General features: G+C 41.6%; 1 protein-coding gene across 2 annotated transcripts in view; it reads right to left on the bottom strand.

Annotated features, from left to right (window-relative positions):
- Positions 1-22,872, bottom strand: part of sbf2 (SET binding factor 2) — a 555,079-nt gene that overhangs the window by 99,230 nt on the left and 432,977 nt on the right. For both annotated transcript variants that reach the window (XM_078220692.1, XM_078220693.1), the window contains exon 18: positions 595-765. In XM_078220692.1, coding sequence (XP_078076818.1) covers positions 595-765 — 171 coding nt within the window. The remainder of the gene's footprint in view (positions 1-594; positions 766-22,872) is intronic.

Raw genomic sequence — 22,872 nt, 5'->3', positions numbered from 1 at the left:
AATTACCATTCCTTTATTCTCAAAATTCAAGATCATGGAATTCCTTACTGAACACCATAGTGGGAGCACCATTAGCAAACAAACTGTGCTGGGTTCAAGGAAAAGCCCTTCAATCCTTTCTCGACCCACTTGGAATGGGCAATAAATGAGGATTTTACAGCATCTCCAACATCCCAACAAAAAAAATTAAAATGACTAAAATAATAAAGTCACTTGGTGGGGATGGGAAGAAACACGAAACAGAATGTAAATTTGTCCCACTTCCTTAAAAGAGGGTCACGCCTTTGTTCCATGTAACTCTAATGCAGAGCATCATTCATTAACTCTGCAAATGCATGAGCTGGGATACAGTTAACTAAAAAAACTAGACTTTTAAGAATAACTTTGGGCTGGAGAAATATTCCAAGGATAAGTTCTTATTGTTAGAGTTACCATACCTACTAGGCTCGTATTGGTATGTAAACAAGAGTGAAACTGAGTATCAGTGGGGTAAATATCTGAATTTTAAAAATGACACATTTTCCTTTGGTTCTAGTTAGTAAGTTACTTGTCGGTGCATTTTATTTTGCAACCGAAAGTAATGTTTAGAATTACCTTTTGCTTGAAATTTGATAGAAAGTTGTCATTTCTGGAAGTGAGGTAGAGTGCCCGTATTTGATTCTGCACATCATTGTAGAACGTAGCTTCCCAAAACTGTTGATTCGTCCAGACGTGGTGGTCTTGTACACAGGTGTAAGCGAACTGGTTGACCCCTGTTGCCAATTTCTGAAACAGCCACAAAACAATTCCTTAAACAATGACATCTGCATAATATTTGCTCTTGGACAGCCTATCCACAAGAAATACATAAATTGAAGCTATCATTTCATTTCTGTTTAATCTTTTCCTAACAGCACGGTGTGTACCTGCACCACACGGACTGCAGCAGTTCAAGAAGGTGGCTTTTCACCACCTTCTCAAGGGCAATTAAGGATGGGCAACAAATGTTGGCTTTGTCAATGATGCTCATACTTCATGAAAAAATAAAAAGCTACAATTTGTTCAATTTTGTTTCTGCATCATATCTTAAATTACATTTTAACTTGAAAGAAAGCTTTCATGTCCCAAAATATTTACTCTTGGTGATTGTCGTAACTTTATAATTACATCACAAATCAGTTATGAAACAGAGTTAGGACAAGTCGGTCATTTTCAGGTTGACAAATTGTAACCAGTGCAGTACCACTGGGATCAGTGTTATTGCCTCAACTATTTACAATCTATATTATTGATTTGGATAAGGGAACCAAATGTATTGCAACCAAATTTTCTGATGAAATGAAGATATGGAAACTGTGAGAAGAATACACAGTCTGTGAGATACTGCAGTTTAGAAACATAGAAAAACTACAGCACAAACAGGCCCTTCGGCCCACAAGTTGTGCCGAACACATCCCTACCTTCTGGACCTACCTATAACCCTCCATCCTATTAAGTCCCATGTACTCATCCAGGAGTCTCTTAAAAGACCTTATTGAGTTCGCCTCCACCACCACTGACGGCAGCCGATTCCACTTGCCCACCACCCTCTGTGTGGAAAACTTACCCCTAACATCTCCCCTGTACCTACCCCCCAGCACCTTAAACCTGTGTCCTCTCGTAGCAGACATTTCCACCCTGGGAAAAAGCCTCTGAGTCCACCCGATCTATGCCGCTCAACATCTTATACACCTCTATTAGGTCTCCTCTCATCCTTCGTCTCTCCAAGGAGAAAAGACCGAGTTTAATTGGTAGACAGAAATTTGGCAGATTGGAGTATAACATAGGAAAATGTGAGGTTGTCCACTTTGGCTGGAAGAGGACAGCAGAATATTATTTAAATGGAGAGAGATTGCAGCATGCTGTGGTACAGAGGGATCTGGGTAACCTTGCAAATGAATCACAAAAGTGTTAGCATGCAGATACAGCAAGTAATTAGGAAGGCATGGAATGCTAGTCTTTCTTTTTTGGGTGGCACAGTGGTTAGCACTGCTGCCTCACAGCACGAGGACCCGGGTTCGAATCCTGGCCTGGGTTACTGTCTGTGTGGAGTTTGCACGTTTCCCGTGTCTGCATAGGTTTTCTAGTTTCCTCCCACAGTCCGAAAGATGTGCTGGTTAGGTGGATTGACCATGCTAAATTCCCCCTCAGTGTACCCGAACAGGCACCAGAGTGTGGCGACTATGGATTTTCACAATAACTTCATTGCAGTGTTAATGTAAGGCTACTTGTGACACTAATAAATAAACTTTAAACGTCTTGCTAGCAGGGATAGAGTATTAAAGTAGGAAAGTCTTGCTAAAACTAAAAAGTGCATTGCTGAGGCCACACCTGTGGTGCCTTGAATAGTTTTGATCACCTTACTTAAGAAGGGACATACTCGCATTGGAACTAGTTCTGAGAAGGCTCATTAGACTGATTCCTGGGATGAAGGTTTTATCTTATGAAATGTGGTTGAGAAGGTTTGGCCAAAATCATTCGAGTTTCGAAGAATGAGAAGTGAACAATGCAAGATTCTGAAGAGGTGCTTGAGGGTAGATGCTGAGAGGATGTTTCCCCTTGTGGAAGAATCCAGAACTAGAGGGAACAATTTCAAAATGAGGAGTCGCCCCTTTAAGTTAGAAATGAGGAGGAATTTCCTTGCTCAGGGTCATTCGTGTTCGGAATCCTCTTCTCCAGCAAGCAGGTGGAGGCAAAGTCATTGAATATATTCAAGGTTGAATTAGACAAATTTTTGATTGATGAAGTAGTTAAGGGTTGTGGGAGATGAGCAGGAAAGTGGAGTTAAAGCCACAATCAGGTCAGCCAAAATCTTACTGAATGATGGAACGAGTTCAGAATGGCCTACTCACTCTCCTATTTTTTACATTCCAATCTGAAGAAATATATATAAGCTTAATAGTTTTAAGCTATAATTTTCAAGTAGCAAATCTCTGAAAAGATGTTTAATGGCTTCTTGGCTATCTCAGCTGGATTTTTGATTCATGTTACAGAATTCACATACGAGTATTCTAGGTTAATTCTGGAAATCTCTCCTTAAACCTCTCTGCATCTCTACATTTCATTCTTCCTTTAATATGCTCCTTAAAGCCTACTCTCTTTGACTAAGCTGTTTGCCACATGCCTTAATATTATCATATGTGCCACAAGGTCAAATATTGCTTTATAACATTCCTGTGAAGTACCTTAGGATATAACATTGAAAGTGCCATAAAAACAAAAGATGTTTTGTGTGTATATTCTCTGTAAACTTCTATAAAACATAACATGAAACATCTGATCTTGCATTTAGATCTACTGTCTTGGGTCCGAAATCTTGATGCTTTTGGAACAATGCAGGTACAAATAACCAAATAGATAATATTTTATTTTTCCATTAGAGGGCAGCAGATTTCCACAATGTTAATACTCATTATATGAGTATTAACTCATATAATGAGTTATATACAACTGAAATGTGCTGATACTCAAATCACCAACTGCATAAAATTTTTTGAAGTGGCTTTTGTGGTAAATTAACCACATCCTTTTTCGCTGAAGGTAAATATCCATCCATGAATAACATATATTCTATTCAACATGATATTAATAAGAATATAGACAAGGTGCAACTTGAATGTGTTTGTCTCAAAGTGAATGACAAAGAAGCTGCTAAATATCAAAAGGTGATATTTATAACACTTAAACTGAATCATGAGAAGCAGGTGAAGTTTCTAATCAGACTGATTTATCATGCTAACCATAAATGACAAGCACACTTCACCAATCAACACAAAATTAACTTTTAAGCAAATCTTCTTTTGTTGCAGTATTGAATTCCTTACTTGAAAGCAACAAATCCCATTTAACATAGCGCATGTACTAAAGGAAGCAACTTCCTGGATTGCATTTATGCAGAAATTACACTAAGATTTATGCCAGTTTCTGAGCTGACCTCAACACTGAGAACTTGCACTGAAATTTATGAACAAATGAAACTGAAGCAGATGTAGGCCACTTGGTCCCTCAAGCCTGCTCCGCCATTTGGTAAGATTATGGTTAATCTGGTTGCGTTTCGAGTTCCTCATTTCCATCTACCCCCCCGCCCCCCCATAACATTTGATTCCCTTGCTTAATAAGAATCTATCTGCCTCTGCCATTAAAACAGTCAATGACGTCATTTCCATTGCCTTCTGAGGCAGAATTCCAAAGTTGCACAACCCTCAGAAAAAATGTTTCTCCATCTCTGTCCTGTAAGGGCAACCCCTAATTTTAAAACAGTGCCCCCTCACTGGACTCACCCACAAGAGGAAAGATCCTTTACACGTCCACCTTGTCAAGACCATTCAGGATCTTATACACTTCAATTACTTATACCGTTACTCTTCTAAATCCAGCCCAGCCTGCCCATCCTTTCCTCATAGGAAAACCAGCTCATTCCAGGTATCAATCCAGGAAACCTTCTCTAAACTGTCTCCGATGCATTTGATCTCTTCCTTAAATAAGGAGGCCAAAACTGCGCACAGTATTTGAAACCAGGAGGATTTTCTGGCCCCGTTGTGGCATGTTTTCAGGCAGCGGTAGCGGCTCACCAGCGAGATCTTCTGGTCCTGCCAATGTCCATGGCATTTTGTGTGGCTCACCCATTCCGCTGCTGGGGATCCCACTGCGAGGGTTCATCTTCAGCAGGACTGAATGATCTCGCTAGTGAGAAGGGCCATAAAAATCCTGTCTGTGGTTTCACCAATGCCCTGTATAACTAAAACATAACATCCTTACTTTTATGTTCAACTCCTCCAGGAAAAAAGGACAGGATTCCATTCATGCCTTGTTGATTAGGTGCAAATCTGCATACTAACTTTTTGCGAGTCATGCACTAGAGCATTCAGATCCCTCTGCAACTCGGAATTCTGCAGTTGTTCGCTGTTTAAATAATACTCTCCTTTTTTATTCTTCCCGAGAGTAAACAATTTCATATTTTGCCACATTATGCTCCATCTGCCAGATTTGTGCTCACTCACTGAACCTAGATCCGTCTGCAACCTCCTAATGTCTTCTTCACAACATAAATTTCTACCTATCTTTTGGTCATCTGCACAATTAGCTAATATAACTTTGCTCCCCTCATCTAAGTCATTGATGTTAATTGTAAAAAGTTGAGGCCCCAGCACAGATCCCTGTGGAACTCCACTCGTCACATCTTGCCAATCAGCCAAAGATCCATTTTTGCATATCTGTTTTCTGCCAACCAGCCAATCTTCTATCCAGGCTTTTTGTTACCCCACTACATCATGAGCTTTTATTTTCTGCAATAATTTTTGATGTGGCATCTTATCAAATGCCTTCCAGATATCCAAGTACAGAACGTCTTCAGGTTCCCCTTTATCCACAGCACGTTACTCCTTCAAAGAACTCTACTAAATTGGTTTAACGTAATTTTCTTTTCACAGAACCATGCTGACTCTTCCCGATTACCTCAAGTTTTTCTAAGTGCCCAGCCATAAGCTCTTTAAATCACTGATACTAACACCATCCCCACCACAGGCGACAAGTTCAAAGATGTGCGGGTTAGGTTGACTGGCCAAGGTAAATTGCCCCTTAGTGTCAGGGGGACTAGCAGAGTAAATACATGGGATTATGGGGATAGGGCAGGGGTTGAATTGTGCTCAGTGCAGACTTGATGGGCCAAATGGCCTCCTTCTGAAGTGTGCAGATTCTACGATTCTAAGCTAATTAGCCTATAGTTTCCTGTTTTCTACCTCTCTCACTTCTTGAATAGAGGGTTACAGTTTCTAATAATTGCATAGTATTCGCATATAATACAAATTTACAGAGAACATAGGTGGTGTAAAACAAGCCAGAATCAGTGTAAGCAATTGTGCCATGTTTCTTCTTCAAATTCCTGTTTAATTTATAAATATTAGGAGAACTAAAATTTGAAGACATCAAACTATGTCTTGGCATAATACCAACATAAGTCAGTTATGCATGTATTTCCTCAAAAAAACATAATATGTTGCCCATGCAAAATAGTTACACCAAAGCTTTCCACCAAATTTCAAGCTAGTTAGAGTATCTGAGGCGCTCGGTCAATATGTGGTGTTGGAACCAAGTTCATGATGAAATAATCATTCAGGAATTCAGGATGATATAGCCTTATTGGCAGAAAATGACCTTTTATTTATGTTCTTAAGCCCTAATGCAGCATCATGGATGGACTGAATGGCCTCCTTCTATGCCATAACTATTTCTATTTTTCTAACTCAGGTGGCCAGGCAACCAGAACAGTATACTGACTGGATTCAGTCCAAGGTTGGTTCTCTTGTAGACCAACACCTGCACTTAAGTTTCCCAGGAGGTGACTCGCAATTTTGGCCAGACAGCTTTTCCAACATCAATCAAGCATACGCTCACCCTATGGCCAGAGACAGTTCAACCATTATTCACACCTTTTAAATAGCACTGGGTGACCTCTATTCAACTCTGTGACCAAGGATGTTCTGAAAGTTGAAATTATGTATAGCATCATTTTTTGAATGCATTTCAAACAAAATAAACTCAGCAGCTAATAACCAAAGTTAAGCAACATACAGATTTAGAATCATCACTCATCAGGCAGATCAGTAGTTAAAGGGTTAAAAAGTCTGTGGCCCAAGCAAACTAAAATTATACTCAGAGCTAAAATTCCAATAGACCCAAAATGCCTGGGCTTCCTTCAGTAAAATAGCTGAAAATCTTAGCATTCGGAAAACGCGACCGTAATGTATTCCAGACATAGCGGAGCTGCCAGAATGTGATGCCAGTCAAGTTTGCATGGACTTCCCGACTACAAGCCAACCATCTGCAACATTTTAAATGGAATAATGTGCAATGATACTGTAAGTTTAACATTTAGTAAAAAGATAAGATTTGATTTGAATTTACAAAATTTGTGGCCTTAAGATCCACATTACCAGCAGAAAAATACATAAATGGTATATAGCAGTCCTGCTCTTATTAAACTTACTGTGAGTAATGTCTGCTAGTAGTAAATCAGTACTAAACTTATTGAGCGGGATTTTCCACGTGCCTCCAAGGCCTGTTTTGCGGTGGCGGAGGCAGTGGTGAACTGCCGGGCCGGCGGCAGGATCTTCTGGTCCTGCTGTTGTCAACAGGGTTTCCTGCTGAATGGTGGAAACCCATGGAGAGGGTTTGACATCGGTGGGACTGGAAGATCCTGCCAGCAGGAATGGCCGGAAAATTCCGGTCACTGAGAGTAATATCTGCTAATAATAGGTCAGTTTTTTTGTATGTAGGCATGGCATGTTGCCAAAGAGTTAAAATGATCGTAAAATTCATACTGCTCGTTAGCTGTAGTCAGAACTGGCAAGCACATTCCAAACTTAAAAACTCCCTTTCCAAACAATTAAACTCAGATTGCCCTTATTGCAATATGCATTGTGTGGGCTTAAAGAATAGCCACTTTAAACATGCTGCATCTCTGCAGCATAATGATGTGTATCATGAGGAATATTGTGCCTATCATTATTAAAATGAACAATCAGACACTAAATGTAGGGCTACAATAATGGATTGAAACGAAGAGAGGTAATTGTTAGTAATTAAAAATATATCAATCTGTCATCAGGATATTAACATAATCACAGAATACTATAGTGCGGAAGAGGTTCTTTGGCACATCGAGATGGCACCGACGCATGAAAGCCCTGACCTGCTCACCTAATCCTACTTGCCAGCACTTAGCCTATAGCCTTGAATGTTATGGCATGCCAAGTACTCATAGTTCTGTCTCCATCTTAACTTTTAAAGCAAATTTGTGCTTTTGGGCAGGGTAATAACGTATGGACCCAATTGCGTAAATATCTGTACAGTACCTACCTTGTCCACAATAAAAATGATTCATATGAACACTTTTCTGTCTGTTATTCACTCTTCCTATTTCAGTTATAGGCAAATATCTTGCAGGTCAACATCACTGGGAAAAAATACTGGAAAAGCTATCAAGTCTAATGCTGACAAGTCCCCAGAGCCTGTATCTTAGGGTTTAAATAAATGGCTGCAGAGATAGTAGATGCATTGGTTATAATATTCCAAAATTCTGGTAGGATTCTGGTGGGGTCCCAGTGGATTGGATAATAGCGAATGTAACACCTTCATTCATGAAAAGAAAGGGACAGAAAGCAGGAAACTAAGACCAATTAGCCTAACATCTGTCACAGGGAAATTAATAGAATCTATTACGAAGAGAGTTATAGCAGGACACTTAGCAAATCATGATGTGATCAAACAGGATAATGAAAGGAAAATAGCATTTAACTAGAGAGTTATTTTACAGGGTAACAAGCATGGGATAAAGGGGAACTTGCAGATCTGATGTTCTTGGATTCCTAAAAGACATTCAATAAGATGCCACAAAAAAGGTTACCACACAAGGTATGGGCACATGGTGTACGGTGTAACATATAAGCATGGATAAAGGATTGGTTAGTTAACAGGAAGCAGAGGGTAGGAATAAAGTGACTTTTTCAGGTTGGAAAGCTGTAACTAGTGGAGAGCCACAGGGATCAGTGCTGGGATCTCAACTATTTGCAATCTATATCAATGATTTGGATAAAGGGACCAAATGTATGACAGCTAAATTTGCTAATGACACTAAAATAGGTAGGAAGTTAAGTTGTCAGCAGGAGCTAGTTTGCAAAGGGATATAGACAGGTTAAGTGAATGGGCAAAAGTATGGCAGGTGAAATACAACGTGAGAAAATGTGAACTTATTCACTTTGGCAGGAAGAATGGAAAAGCAGTATACTATTTAAATGAATAGAGATTGCAGAACTTGGAAGTACAGAGTAATCTGGGTGCTCAGGTACAAGAATCAGAAAACATTAGTGTGCATGCATAGCAAATAACTAGAAAGGCAAAAGGAATGTTATAGAAGCATCATTTCATCTTTGGTATATGAGGGGCTATTTGGTCCATACTGGCTTCTTGTGCAGCAATCCAGTTAATCTGCATTCTAACCCCAAAGCCTTGCTAGTTTATTTCCTTCAAGTGTACATCCAATTTCTTTTGAAATCATTGTTTGCTCCAGCTTCCACCACCCTGTGGACAATGAATTCCAGGTCATTATTGTACACCTCTATAACACCGCATTCAATATTTTTGCTCCAAGGAGAACAGCTAAGGCTCTGGAGCTTCTCCTGTTTATGGGCCGCTGCCACCTCCTCTGCCTCTTCATCCCCTTCATCCCTACCACCTCCCACCACACCCCCTCACCTCGCTCACAACCCTCCCCACCCCCTCACCTTACACCCTTCCCACCTCATCTCAGCTCACTCCTTATCACCCAACCCTCCCCACACCCTCACTGCCATCTCACCCCAACCCCAGCCCCCTCCACACCCTTACCCTTCACCACCCTCTCACTACCCTCTCTCCCATCCCTAAACTTTCATCTTCACCCCAACATTTCAACAACATCCCTCACCCTCACATCTCACCCTTTGACTCCCTTCCACCCCCTCACCTCACTTCCCCCATCACGTCATCTCAACCGCATGCACCTTCCCCCAGAGGACAAGATGTAAATTTTGGAATATGAGGAAGAAATCTTTTAATGCAGCATGCAGTAATGAGCTGGATTGTGTTGTCTACAAAAGATGGTGGAAGTGGAATTGATTAATGGTTTCAAAAGGAAATTGGATAGGTAGTCGAAGGAAATAAACTTGCAGGGTTATGAGAATAGAGCAGGGGAATGGGACTGACAAAATTGCTTTACAGAGAGCTGACATGGATTGGTAGATTGAATGGCCTAGTTCTGTGTCATTATGACTTTATGCATACACCAAAACACTTTCAGGCAGACGACAACCTAAGTTCAGTTTGAAAAATATAATAAAGATTTAACTTGAAACTAGTAGCCAACTAGTCTGCTGTGTAACAAGTTCTATGGATGCCAACTGACTCCCAACAAGTTATCCATGTGCACATTGTTGATGCATAAATTCCTCTTTCTCAAGAGTAACTAAGGATGAATAATAAATGCTGCACTAGCCAGTGACATGCACACCTCATGAATGAATACTGAAAAATTGTGGCAGGCAGTGTCAGTAAACTTTTTGACCCACGTTCCGTTCTTACTTGACATTCATATGTTCACACTTGCAGGGCAGAAACAGGAATGCTGGTCCACTTCCCCTCAGCCTGACCTAGCAGTGCTAAGGCCATGTGTATTGCTACCTACCATGATCAGCTACCTCATTACAGATTGGCAATAAAACTTTTTACCTGTAGCTTTGCTGAGCTACCACAGGAGAAACTACTATAACAAAGATTAACAAGTTGTTCCTATTAAGAAATTCAAGTACCTAATTTGTTAAAATATTGGATTGATTCAAGAAACGACATTTAATCCCAGTAGAGTCCCAAGTTTTAAGAATGTTATTTAAATTTGAAGTACACTGAAAAGGAAACTTATTTCATTGAAGGACATATAACTATTGCAACTCACATTTAATTCTGAGCATTATTTGCTATAGTAATAGACAGGAATAGGCTGCAATACTCTGGCAGTTCACACCAGTGGAATTCTCTGGTCCCCCCGGCAGCACACCCCCGCCATGGGTTTCCTGATGGCAAATGGTGGCTTCAATAGGAATTTCCAGCGACAGGACCAGAGGATCTCACTGTCAGAAAACAGCGCATTACCTCCTGCCCCTGAGAAAAACGCTGACGGGAGGCCAGAGATTCTCATCACTGTACTAAATGATGGCATAATCTGTAACTTTATTCACAGTATTATAGCTCAAGTTGTAGCAAAATACAGTGAAAGAAAATTGAGTTATTTTCTATATTCTAGGTTCATTTTTAAACAACAGAAGAAAACATTTGAGCTTGCATGTTTCATGTGAAATTCAGCTGAGGGTTTATTTGAAGGTTTGAGATGGCTGCACATGAAATATTATGCACAAAATTTGGAAATATATAAATTAAAAGCAAACTTTGTGGTAAACTTCAATTTTCCACTGCTAAGAATTAGAACAGCCCTGGTGAATCATAAAGGCGGCAAAAATAAAAATATTGAATAATCATACATGCATTGTATGGGAATGAGACAAAGGTCTAAAACGTAATGCCTTACAGAAGAAAATAAGTTCTGGCAGCTCCAGTCAGTTCTCGATGGATTAAGCACATGGCCCAGAGCTACCCCTAACTGAGAAGTTTCGATGCGGAGAGATTCCTGTAAAATTGCTGGAAATGAAAATACTGCTAGGTGAAGTAAACGAGGCACCTTAGGTTAATTATTCTCAAGATAGCCAGCATTTTGCTGCCTCACAACACGTGATCTGAAATTGCAAAAAAAACTTCCAACAAAAATGTGCAAAACAATTCAGGCATAAATGAGCAAAGATACCATTTTTTTAAAAATCCCCACATTACATGAGAATACATTTCATATGACAGATTTTGCTTTAAAGCCAAGAACATAAAACAACATAATAATGAGAAGCAATGCCTGGCCAAAAATGCATAAAAACTTGCGGCAAGAAGAATGCAAAACACTTCCCACAAAGTATATGCTTAAAACAGCATATTTTCTCCTTTTTGTCCTTGTCTCATTCTGCTTCTTTTCCATCAGGAAAAAAAGTCAGAATTCTAACATGTATATAAATATATGTTTTCCTATAACCCACACCATAGAGAAACCAACAGAAGAAATGCAAGGGAGTATAAAGTATTAAAGTGTGAAGGAAAAATCCAACAAAAATGAATCTGAAACTAAACATATTATGTGACTGCAGTCTTTTTGTTACAAAGAAGGTGAAACTGATTTCACAAATTGATATGCCTTTGACTTAACGGGTGAGATTCTCCGGCCTCCCAGCCATGTGTTTCCTGCCAGTGGGAGATGGCGTGTTGTTTGCTAGCGGCAGGATTCTCTGTACATGTTAGAATTCTGATGTCACCCCACGCCGGCGGAAAACCTGCGGGCGAGAGTACACTGTCGGCAGGACCAGAGAATCCTACTAGTGTGAACAGCTGGAGAATTCCAGCCAATATTTTTAAAGTTTATTTATTATTGTCACAACTTGGCTTAAATTAACACTGCAATGAACTTACTGTGAAAATCCCCTAGTCACCACACTCCGGCGCCTGTTCGGGTACACCGAGGGAGAATTTAGCATGGCCAACGCACCTAACCAGCACATCTTTCGGACTGTGGGAGGAAACCGGAGCACCCGGAGGAAACTCACGCCGACAAGGAGTGAACTTGCAGACTCTGCACAGTGACCCAAGCCAGGAATCAAACCTGGGTCTCTGGCGCTGTGAGACAGCAGTGTTAACCACTGTGCCACCGTGCTACCCATGTTTCTCATATAGGTTTCAGCATCCATTGTGTTCAAGAGACTTTGATCAAAAAATGAGACCTCTGGCACTAGAACAATTAAATCTAAAAATTTAAAAAGTCACATGCACTCAGCCACTTGTATTTAGATATGACTTTAATGTAATACAATGTCGCAAGGTTGCTGTCGGGATAGTTTCCTTGAACGGCATTAAAACATGCTACCGTGCAAAGGGACCTGGGGGTCCTTGTGCATGAGACGCAAAAGCCCAGTCTGCAGGTACAACAGGTGATCAAGAAGGCAAATGGGATGTTGGCCTATATTGCGAGGGGGATAGAATATAAAAGCAGGGATGTCTTGATGCACCTGTACAGGGCATTGGTGAGGCCGCAGCTGGAATACTGTGTGCAGTATTGGTCCCCTTATATGAGGAAGGATATATTGGCATTGGAGGGAGTGCAGAGAAGGTTCACCAGGTTGATACCGGAGATGAGGGGTTTGGATTATGAGGAGAGGCTGAGGAGATTGGGTTTGTACTCGTTGGAGTTTAGAAGGATGAGGGGGGATCTTATGGAGACTTATAAGATAATGCGGGGGCTGGATAGGGTGGAGGCGGAGAGATTCTTTCCACTTAGTAAGGAAGTTAAAACTAGAGGACACAGCCTCAAAATAAAGGGGGGTCGGTTTAAGACAGAGTTGAGGAGGAACTTCTTCTCCCAGAGGGTGGTGAATCTCTGGAATTCTCTGCCCACTGAGGTGGTGGAGGCTACCTCGCTGAATATGTTTAAAGCGCGGATGGATGGATTCCTGATCGGTAAGGGAATTAAGGGTTATGGGGATCAGGCGGGTAAGTGGTACTGATCCACGTCAGATCAGCCATGATCTTATTGAATGGCGGGGCAGGCTCGAGGGGCTAGATGGCCTACTCCTGCTCCTATTTCTTATGTTCTTAAGGTGCTTCATGAAGGTGATATCAAATGACACTGAACCACATAAGGGGATATCAGGACAAATGACCAAAAGCTTGGCAAAAGAGGCATGGTAATAGGGAGTGTCTTCAAGGAGGAAAGCTAGGTAAAGAGACAGAAAGGGTGAGGGACGGAATTCAAAAGATTGGGGTTCAGATGGCCACTAATAGTAATTAAAATCAGGGATACGCAAGAGAAATTATGCCCTGTACACCAAAGCATCAGGAAAAGCAGGGTCCCTAACACTAACACTTGGGAACCCCACTATACACCTTCCTCTAGTCCAAAAGATGAACATTTATCACCATGCTTAGGTTCCTGCTACAGCCATTTTCACATCCATCGTATTATGTTCCTTTTATTCCACATGCTCAACTTTGCTGACAAGTCTGTTATCTGGTACTTTATTAAATGCCTTTTGGAAGTGTGTGTGCGCCACATCAATTCCCTCTGCTATTTCATGGAAAAAACATAAGCAAGTTAGTTAAATACAATTTCCCCTTGTTTTATGTTGTCCCTCTATGATCTCCCAATCAAAACGTATCACTTTCCACATTTCTCTATACTGAACTTCATCTGTCACTTGATTGCCCAACCTGCCTGTCCTTTTGAAATTCTACACTATCCTCTTCACAGTTCACAATGTTTCCAAGCTTCATATCACCCACAAATTTTTAAATTGTGCCCTGTACACCAAGGTCTAGGTCATAATAACAGAAAGAGCATGGATTCCAAAACTAATCCTTGGGGAAACTCCACAAATAACCTTCCTGCAGTCCGAAAAACATACATTAACCATTACTCTGGTTCCTGTCACTAAGCCAATTTTGCATTCATGTTGCTACTATTCCTTTTATTCCATGAGCTATAACATTGCTCAACCAATTTACACTGGTTTTCCTTAAGTAACAAACATTCATTAAAGTGACTCTTAATTTTGTGCTTGATTGACAGTTCTGAAAGCTTTCCCACCACAGAGGTCAAACTGACTGGTCTGCAGTTTTATGGGTTTACCCATACAACCCTTTTTGAACAAGGATGCAACATCTGCCAGTCTCTACTCCTCTGTCACAAACCCTGAATCAAGAACTGGAAGATTATGGGCAGTTTCTCTACGATTTCCACCCTTACTTTGCTCAGTATCTTCGGACATTTTTTATCCAGCCCTGGTGACTTCACAGAATGTTTCAGCATAGATGATGGCCATTTCGCCCATCAAAAGTAAAGATTATTTATTAGTCAGAAGTAAGGCTTACATTAACACTGCAATGAAGTTGCTGTGAAGTTACTTGAGGGACTGGTCAAAAAGAAAAGAGAGGCGTATGTTAGGTCCAGGCAGCTAAAAACGGAGGGAGCTCTGGAGGAGTACAAAGAAAGTAGGAAAGAACTCAAACGGGGAATTAGAAGGACAAAAAGGGGTCACGAAATGTCCTTGGCAGACAGGATTAAGGAGAATCCCAAGGCATTTTATTCATGCGTTAGGAACAAAAGGGTTGTCAGGGAAAAAAATCGGACCTCTCAGGGACAAAAGTGGGGAATTATGCTTGGAGCCCAAAGTAGTAGGGGAGATCCTAAATGAATACTTTGCGTCGGTATTCACAAAGGAGAGGGATGTGTTGACTGGGAGTGTCTTGGAGGGGAGTGTTGAACCGTTGGAGAAAATCTCCATTACAAGGGAGGAAGTGTTAGGTTTGTTAGAGAATATAAAGACTGACAAATCTCCAGGGCCTGATGGAATCTATCCAAGGCTGCTCAGGGAGACGAGAGATGAAATCGCTGGGCCTCTGACGCAAATCTTTGTCTCGTCACTGGACGCAGGTGAGGTCCCAGAGGATTGGAGGATAGCTAATGTGGTCCCGTTATTTAAGAAGGGTAGGAAGGATAACCTGGGTAATTATAGGCCGGTGAGCTTGACGTCCGTGGTGGGGAAGTTGTTGGAGAAGATTCTTAGAGATAGGATGTATGCGCATTTAGAAAGGAATAAACTCATTCACGATAGTCAGCATGGTTTTGTGAGAGGGAGGTCATGCCTCACTAACCTGGTGGAGCTTTTTGAAGAAGTGACCAGAATGGTTGACGAGGGAAGGGCCGTGGATGTCGCCTATATGGACTTCAGTAAAGCGTTTGACAAAGTCCCTCATGGTAGGCTGGTGAAAAAGGTTGGATCTCATGGGATAAAGGGGGAGGTGGCTAGATGGGTGGAGAACTGGCTTGGTCACAGAAGACGGAGGGTGGTAGTGGAAGGGTCTTTTTCCGGCTGGAGGCCTGTGACTAGTGGTGTTCCGCAGGGCTCTGTATTGGGACCTCTGCTGTTTTGTGATTTATATAAACGATCTGGAAGAAGGTGTAACTGGGGTGATCAGTAAGTTTGCGGACGACACAAAATTGGCAGGACTTGCAGATAGTGAGGAGCATTGTCAGAAGCTACAGAAGGATATAGATAGGCTGGAAATTTGGGCAAAGAAATGGCAGATGGAGTTCAATCCTGATAAATGCCAAGTGATGCATTTTGGTAGAAATAATGTAGGGAGGAGCTATACGATAAATGGCAGAACCATAAAGGGTGTAGATACGCAGAGGGACCTGGGTGTGCAAGTCCACAGATCCTTGAAGGTGATGTCACAGGTGGAGAAGGTGGTGAAGAAGGCATATGGCATGCTTGCCTTTATAGGACGGGGCATAGAGTATAAAAGTTGGGGTCTGATGTTGCAGATATATAGAACGTTGGTTCGGCCGCATTTGGAATACTGCGTACAGTTCTGGTCGCCACACTACCAGAAGGACGTGGAGGCTTTGGAGAGAGTACAGAGGAGGTTTACCAGGATGTTGCCTGGTATGGAGGGGCTTAGTTATGAGGAGAGATTGGGTAAACTGGGGTTGTTCTCCCTGGAAAGACGGAGGATGAGGGGAGACTTAATTGAGGTGTATAAAATTATGAAAGGCATAGATCGGGTGAACGGTGGGAAGTGTTTCCCCAGGTCGGTAGTGACGTTCACGAGGGGTCATAGGTTCAAGGTGAAGGGGGGGAGGTTTAACACAGATATCAGAAGGACATATTTTACAGAGGGTGGTGGGGGCCTGGAATGCGCTGCCAGGCAAGGTGGTGGAGGCGGACACACTGGGAACATTTAAGACTTATCTAGATAGCCATATGAACGGAGTGGGAATGGAGGGATACAAAAGAATGGTCTAGTTCGGACCAGGGAGCGGCACGGGCTTGGAGGGCTGAAGGGCCTGTTCCTGTGCTGTATTGTTCTTTGTAATTCCCCTAGTCGCTACAGTCCGGCACCTGTTCAGGTCAATGCACCTAACCAGCACATCTTTCAGAAAGTCTGCACTGAACCTCTCAATGAGCAATTCATCTAGTGCCATTCCCCTGTCTCACCCTCAGTAACCCCACACTTCGTTCCTTTTCAGGTAGCAAACTAATTCCCTTCTCAATGCTTCATTGAACCTGCCTCCACCACACTCTTAGGTAGTCCATTCTAGGCTTTAACCATTCACTGTATGAAAAGCTTTTCATGTACATCCCTTCTTTTGCCAATTACTTTAAATTGGTGCCATCTCGTTTTTGATCCATTCACAATTGGAAACCGTTTCTCTCTACCTACTCTTTCCAGACTCCTCATGTTTTTGAACACCTCTCAGCTATCTCTTCTGCAAGGAAAACAATCTTAATTTCTCTAATATATCTTCTTAATTGAAGTTCCTCATCGCCGGAGTCATTCTCATGAATCTTTTCTGCACTCTCTCCAATGCCTCAACATCTTTCCTAAACTGTGGTGCCCAGAACTGGGCACAATGCTCCAGCTGAGGCCAAAACTTTACAAGTTAAAGTCTAGGGGGGGGTCTCTGACCATTCACGCCGGCAAGTTTCTCCGGTGCTGCTGGCAGCACACCCTCTTCCATGGGTTACACAGCAGCATGCGGAGATATCAATGGGAAATCCCATTGATAGCAGTGGGACCAGAGAATCTCACCACCAGTGAACAGTATGCCACCTCCTGCCACCAAGAAACATGTGACTAGGAGGCCGGCGAATTTCCCCCGCAAACTCCTTCATCTTGTACTCTATACTTCTATTAATAAAGCCTAGCATACTGTGCAATGCGTTCTCAACCTGCTCTGACATCTTCAATGTCTTATCCACATATTCACCCAGTTCCCTCTGCTCCTGCACTCCGTTCAGAAGTGTACCCCTTATTTAATATTGTCCCTCCATGTTCTTCCTACCAAAATGAATCACTTCACATTTCTCCACTTTGAACTTGCCTATGTCCTTTTGAAGTTTTACACCTTTCTCCTCACAGTACACAATGTTTCCAAGTTTCATATCATCCATAAATTTTGAAATCGTGCACTCTATACCACAGTCTAGGTCATTAGTACATAACAGGAAGAGCAAGGGTCCCAACACCGACCCTAGGAGAACTCCTGACATCAGCGGTGGATAGGTTACTGGAGGGGATTCTGAGGGTCAGAACCTACCAACATTTGGATAGTCAAGGTCTGACTGGGGATAGTCAGCACAACTTTGTGCATGGGAAGTCATGTCTGACGAATCTTTTAGAGTTTTTGAAGAGGTAACCAAGAGGATGGATAAGGTTAGGACAGTAGATGTTGTCTATATGGACTTTAGCAAGGCCTTTGACAAGGTCGCGCATGGCAGGCTCGTCTGGAAGATTCGGTCGCATGTGATCCAGGGACAGGTAGCTAATTGGATTCAAAATTAGCTCGATGGTAGGAAGCAGAGGGTGATGGCTGAAGGCTTTTTCTCGAACCGGAGGCCTGTGACTAGTGGTGTGCCTCAGGGGTCGGTGTTGGGACCCATGTTATTCATTATTTATATCAATGACTTGGATATGAATGTACAAGGCATGGTTAGTAAGTTTGAGGATGATACTAAATTAGGAGGTATTGTTGATAGTGAAGAAGCTCATCAAAAATTGCAGGGGCATCCTGATCAGTTAAGGAAGTGGGCCAAATATTGGCAAATGGATTTCAATACAGATAAGTCTGAGGTTTTGCATTTTGGAACGTCAAACCAAGGTAGGACTTGTACAGAGAATGGTAGGGCCCTGAGGAGTGTTGAGGAATGGAGGGATCTAGGAGTACATGTACATAGTTCATTAAAAGCGGCGTCACAGGTAGACAGGGTGGCGAAGAAGGCATTTAGCACACTGGCCTTCATCAATCAGGACACTGGGTACAGGAGTTGGGACGTTATGTTACAGTTGTATAAGTCATTGGAGAGGCCGCACTTGGGAGAAATGTGTACAGTTTTGGACACCCTATTATAGGAAAGACACTGATAAAATGAGTGCAAAGAAGATTTACAAGGATGTTGCTAGGACTAGTGGGCCTGAGTTATAGGGAGAGGTTGGCCAGGCTGAGACTTTATTCCTTGGAACGTAGGAGAATGAGGGGCGACCTTATTGAGGTGTATAAAATCATGAGGGGCATAGATAGGGTGAACGCAGTCTTTTTCTCAGGGAAGCGGAATTGAAAACCAGAGGGCATACGTTTAAGGTGAGAGGGGAAAGATTTAAAAGGGACCTGAGGATCATCATCTTCACATAAAACATGGTGCGTATATGGAATGAGCTGCCAGAGAAAGTGGTTGAGTAGGTACAATAGCAACATTTAAAAAGCATTTGGATAAATACATGGATGGGAAAGGATTAGAGGGATAGAGGCCAAATGCGGGCAATTGGGACTAGCTGGGAGGGCACCATGGTTGGCATGGACTGGTTGGCCAAAGGGCCTATTTCCATGCTGTATTGCTCTATGACTCTATGGCTGGAATTCTACCACCTCACCTGCCGCGGAATTGGAGCGGGTGAGGGGCAGACAACGGAAATGTCCGTTGACCTTGGGCAGGAATTTCCGGTCTCGCTCGGAAATTCACAACTCACAACTAACCTCCCTCCAGTCCAAAAACATCTATCAACCATTCTGGATCCTGTCACTAAGCCAATTGTGTATTCATGTTGCGACTGTCACTTTTCTCAAGTCTGTTGTGCGGCACTTTATCAAATGTGTTTTGAAGTCTACAGCATTACCCTCATCAACCCTCTCTTGTTATCTCTTCAAAACTCTCCAGCAAGTTTGGAGTTCCCCGCCACTGAAATTAAACTGAATGGCCTGTAGCTGCTGGTCTTACCTTTACATCTTCTTTTGAACAAGAGTATTTTAAACGACAGTATAACATTTGCAATTCTCTAGTCATCTAACACCACCCGAGTCTAAGGAAGACTGAAAATCTATGGGCAATGCCTCCACAACTTCCATACTCACTTTCCTCAGTATCCCTGGATGCACCTTATCGGGTCTTGATGCCTTATCAACTTTGCACTTTTCTTTATCTAAACCTCTTTATCAATTTGTAGCCCATCCAGTGTTTCTCATACCTACCCTTTCACTAGGACATGGGCAGCATCTTCTTCCTTGGTAAAGATGATTTTTAAGTATTTTAGTACCTCAGCCATGTCCCCTGTTTCCATGTGTAAACTCCCTTTAAAGTATCTAATTGGTCCCAATCCTCCTAAAACTAACTTTTTATTATTGATATGCCTATGGATAATGGATTCTCATTTACATTAGCTGAAGGTCTCTTTGTTCCTCTTTTTTGTATCTTCAATTTCCCTCTGATCCTTCGTATTCAGCCTGGTTCTCAATTGCATTATCCAAATAACATAGATCTCAGGATGACAAAGTTTTCTCATGGAAGTAGCCTGAAGAGCCTAAACACAGATCAAATCTTATAACCATTGGATCAAGGAGGAATATTGAGAAATACTAGCTCTGACACTTCCACAGACTAAGTTCAGATTAAACTTGAGCTGGCTTTATTTTATGGTTTGGAAAAGATCACTTTATCACAATACGATTTTATAAGACTGTTGTCTGTTTAACAGGATTCAGCACAGTAAGAAGTCTCACAACACCAGGTTAAAGTCCAACAGGTTTATTTGGTAGCAAATACCATAAGCTTTCGGAGCACAGTTCCTTCGTCAGATGGAGTGGATATCTGTTCTCCAACAGTGCACAGACACAGAAATCAAGTTACAGAATACTAATTAGAATGCAAATCTCTACAGCCAGCCAGGTCTTAAAGGTACTGACAAATACACTGTTGGAGAACAGATATCCACTCCATCTGACGAAGGAGCTGTGCTCCGAAAGCTTATGGTATTTGCTACCAAATAAACCTGTTGGACTTTAACCTGGTGTTGTGAGACTTCTTACTGTGCTTACCCCAGTCCAACGCCGGCATCTCCACATCATAACAGGATTCAAGCAGGTTGGTGAAGTCAAAACCAAGACACTGAGCCTTCTCTTGCTGAGAGAGCTTACTGACTTTGTCCAGTTTCAACATCTTTACCCACACCTAGTTTCCCACCTTACCCCCAGCACGGTGGCACAGTGGTTAGCACTGCTACCTCACAGCGCCAGGGACCCAGATTTGATTCCTGGTCTGGGTCACTATTTGTGCGGAATCTGCACGTTCTCCCCATGTCTATGTGGGTTTCCTCCGGGTGCTCTGGTTTCCTCCCACAATCCAAAAGATGTGCTGGTAGGTGCACTGGCCATGCTAAATTCTCCCTCAGTGCACCTGGAGAGGTGCCGGAGTGTGGCAACTAGGGGGCTTTCACAGTAACTTCATTGCAGTGTTAATGTAAGCCTACTTGTGGCACTAATAAAAAAATAAACTTTATAAACTTTATATGTGTTCAAATACCCATCACCTGTTTCCCTTAATAATCTAATTGACATGAACAAACCTTAACAATATAATTGGCATTAACATACAGTAACAATACAGTTAAGACATTGACAGATACCCCTCTTTTATCAAAACTAAAACTTCTGAAAAATGAGAAAAATCTCTCAAACTTATATAAAAACACAAAGTTATATATTTTTTTCATCTTCCATATCTCAAATTATACTGCAACCATTAATAGATCCCATACTCCCTCTTCTGTAAACAAAACTTTTGTTTTCTTTTTTTGCAGTGTATAAATCATTACAAAGCAATGAAAGAAAATATTGGTTTTCCAGATTCTCATTAGGCATCCCTCTTTCAATACATCTAATAATTTTCATGGAGCAAGCACCTTTCTTTGTAAAACAGGCCGACAATTGGTGACTTGCATTCACCCATTTTATTTTGGAGATCTTTCTTCTTTCCAACATTCCCTTTATGCTAGTAAGGTCCAACTTCAACCTTTTTTCAGTGACACCCTTTCTCAAATAAACATTGGCCAGAATTTTACCACCCCGCCCGCCATGGGAAGGGAAGCGGAGCGGGCAAGGGGTGGACAATGGAAAGGTCCGTTGACCTTGGGTGGAATTTTATGGTTTTGGGACGAGCGAGGCCATAAAATCCTGCTCATAGTGTCAAAGAAAATGGTTATCCACATAGCAATCTATGGGCAAACGTTTCTCAGTTCGCCCCTCATATAGGATTTCCTTCAAAAAGTACACTCCATATATATATTGCTTCCACTAACGCCAATGTGAAGCAGCTTTTAAACGCCCTTTTTATTTTCTTTGTTCATGGACAACATTTATTATTCTTTCCCACCAAGAAAATGACAAACCCTGCTGTGCTAGAATATCCATTCAGAAGATTGGCATGTGAAGAATCGCTAAAAATGACAACCATCATATCTTCTGGATCACCCAAGGCTGGAAACCTGAGTCCGGATTTCTTGGAATTTAATTTCTTTATTTGATTTCAGAACGGTCTAAGTTGTAGCATGTTTCATCACAGTACTCAGGTCAAATATGTCATAACTGGCATCAGGTCCAATCTGAGTGTACAATCAGTTCACCTTTCCAATCAACATTCTTAATTCGTCCATTTCTTCCTTATATGCAAGGTCCTCTTTTTGTGAGGACATGGCCCATTTTATTGGAATATGTTTTACAATTTCTAAGAAAGATTGTTGATTCAAGGTCACTCCTAAATTATTCTAACCCTATTTATTTAATGGTCCCTGACACCTGATTTGCAACCTTAAATTCCTTCTTTATTTCATCTATCACCCTTTGCTCAAATTCTGAAGAACCTGCCCACAGTTTCTCCTTGTGATACCAATATAACATTACTGGATCTGCTCTTGGCTGAATACAACACATTTTCAGTAGGACGGACCTAACTGAGAAATAACACACCCTTTCTGGATCATTCAACGCATAAACACAATTGTTCAATTTTGCACAGTTTCCCTTCCAAATCACAAGCCTCTTTTGGTGTTTTCAAATATCATTCCCTTTGAAATTTCTCACCTTGCAAAAATGTGTCTTTACTTTCAATCGATTTACATTTTCAGGAATAGGTTGCTAAAATGGCTAAGAAAATCTTCAAGTTAATTATTCCTGCAGTAGGGGAGTCCACTCTGATATCTTCATCCTATGTCTTTATTCAACATCCCTAGTCACTAGTTTAGCTATAGCTTTATACATGTTGCCAGGAAGTAACTTTTCTGTACATATCCACTTGTGATAATGCTAGGTACCCCGGTCTGGTATTTCGGTGGATACACCAAATTCTT

Source organism: Mustelus asterias, chromosome 9 (assembly GCF_964213995.1).
Source record: "Mustelus asterias chromosome 9, sMusAst1.hap1.1, whole genome shotgun sequence".
Lineage (NCBI taxonomy): Eukaryota > Metazoa > Chordata > Chondrichthyes > Carcharhiniformes > Triakidae > Mustelus > Mustelus asterias.
This window is presented reverse-complemented; position numbering and strand designations above follow the sequence as displayed.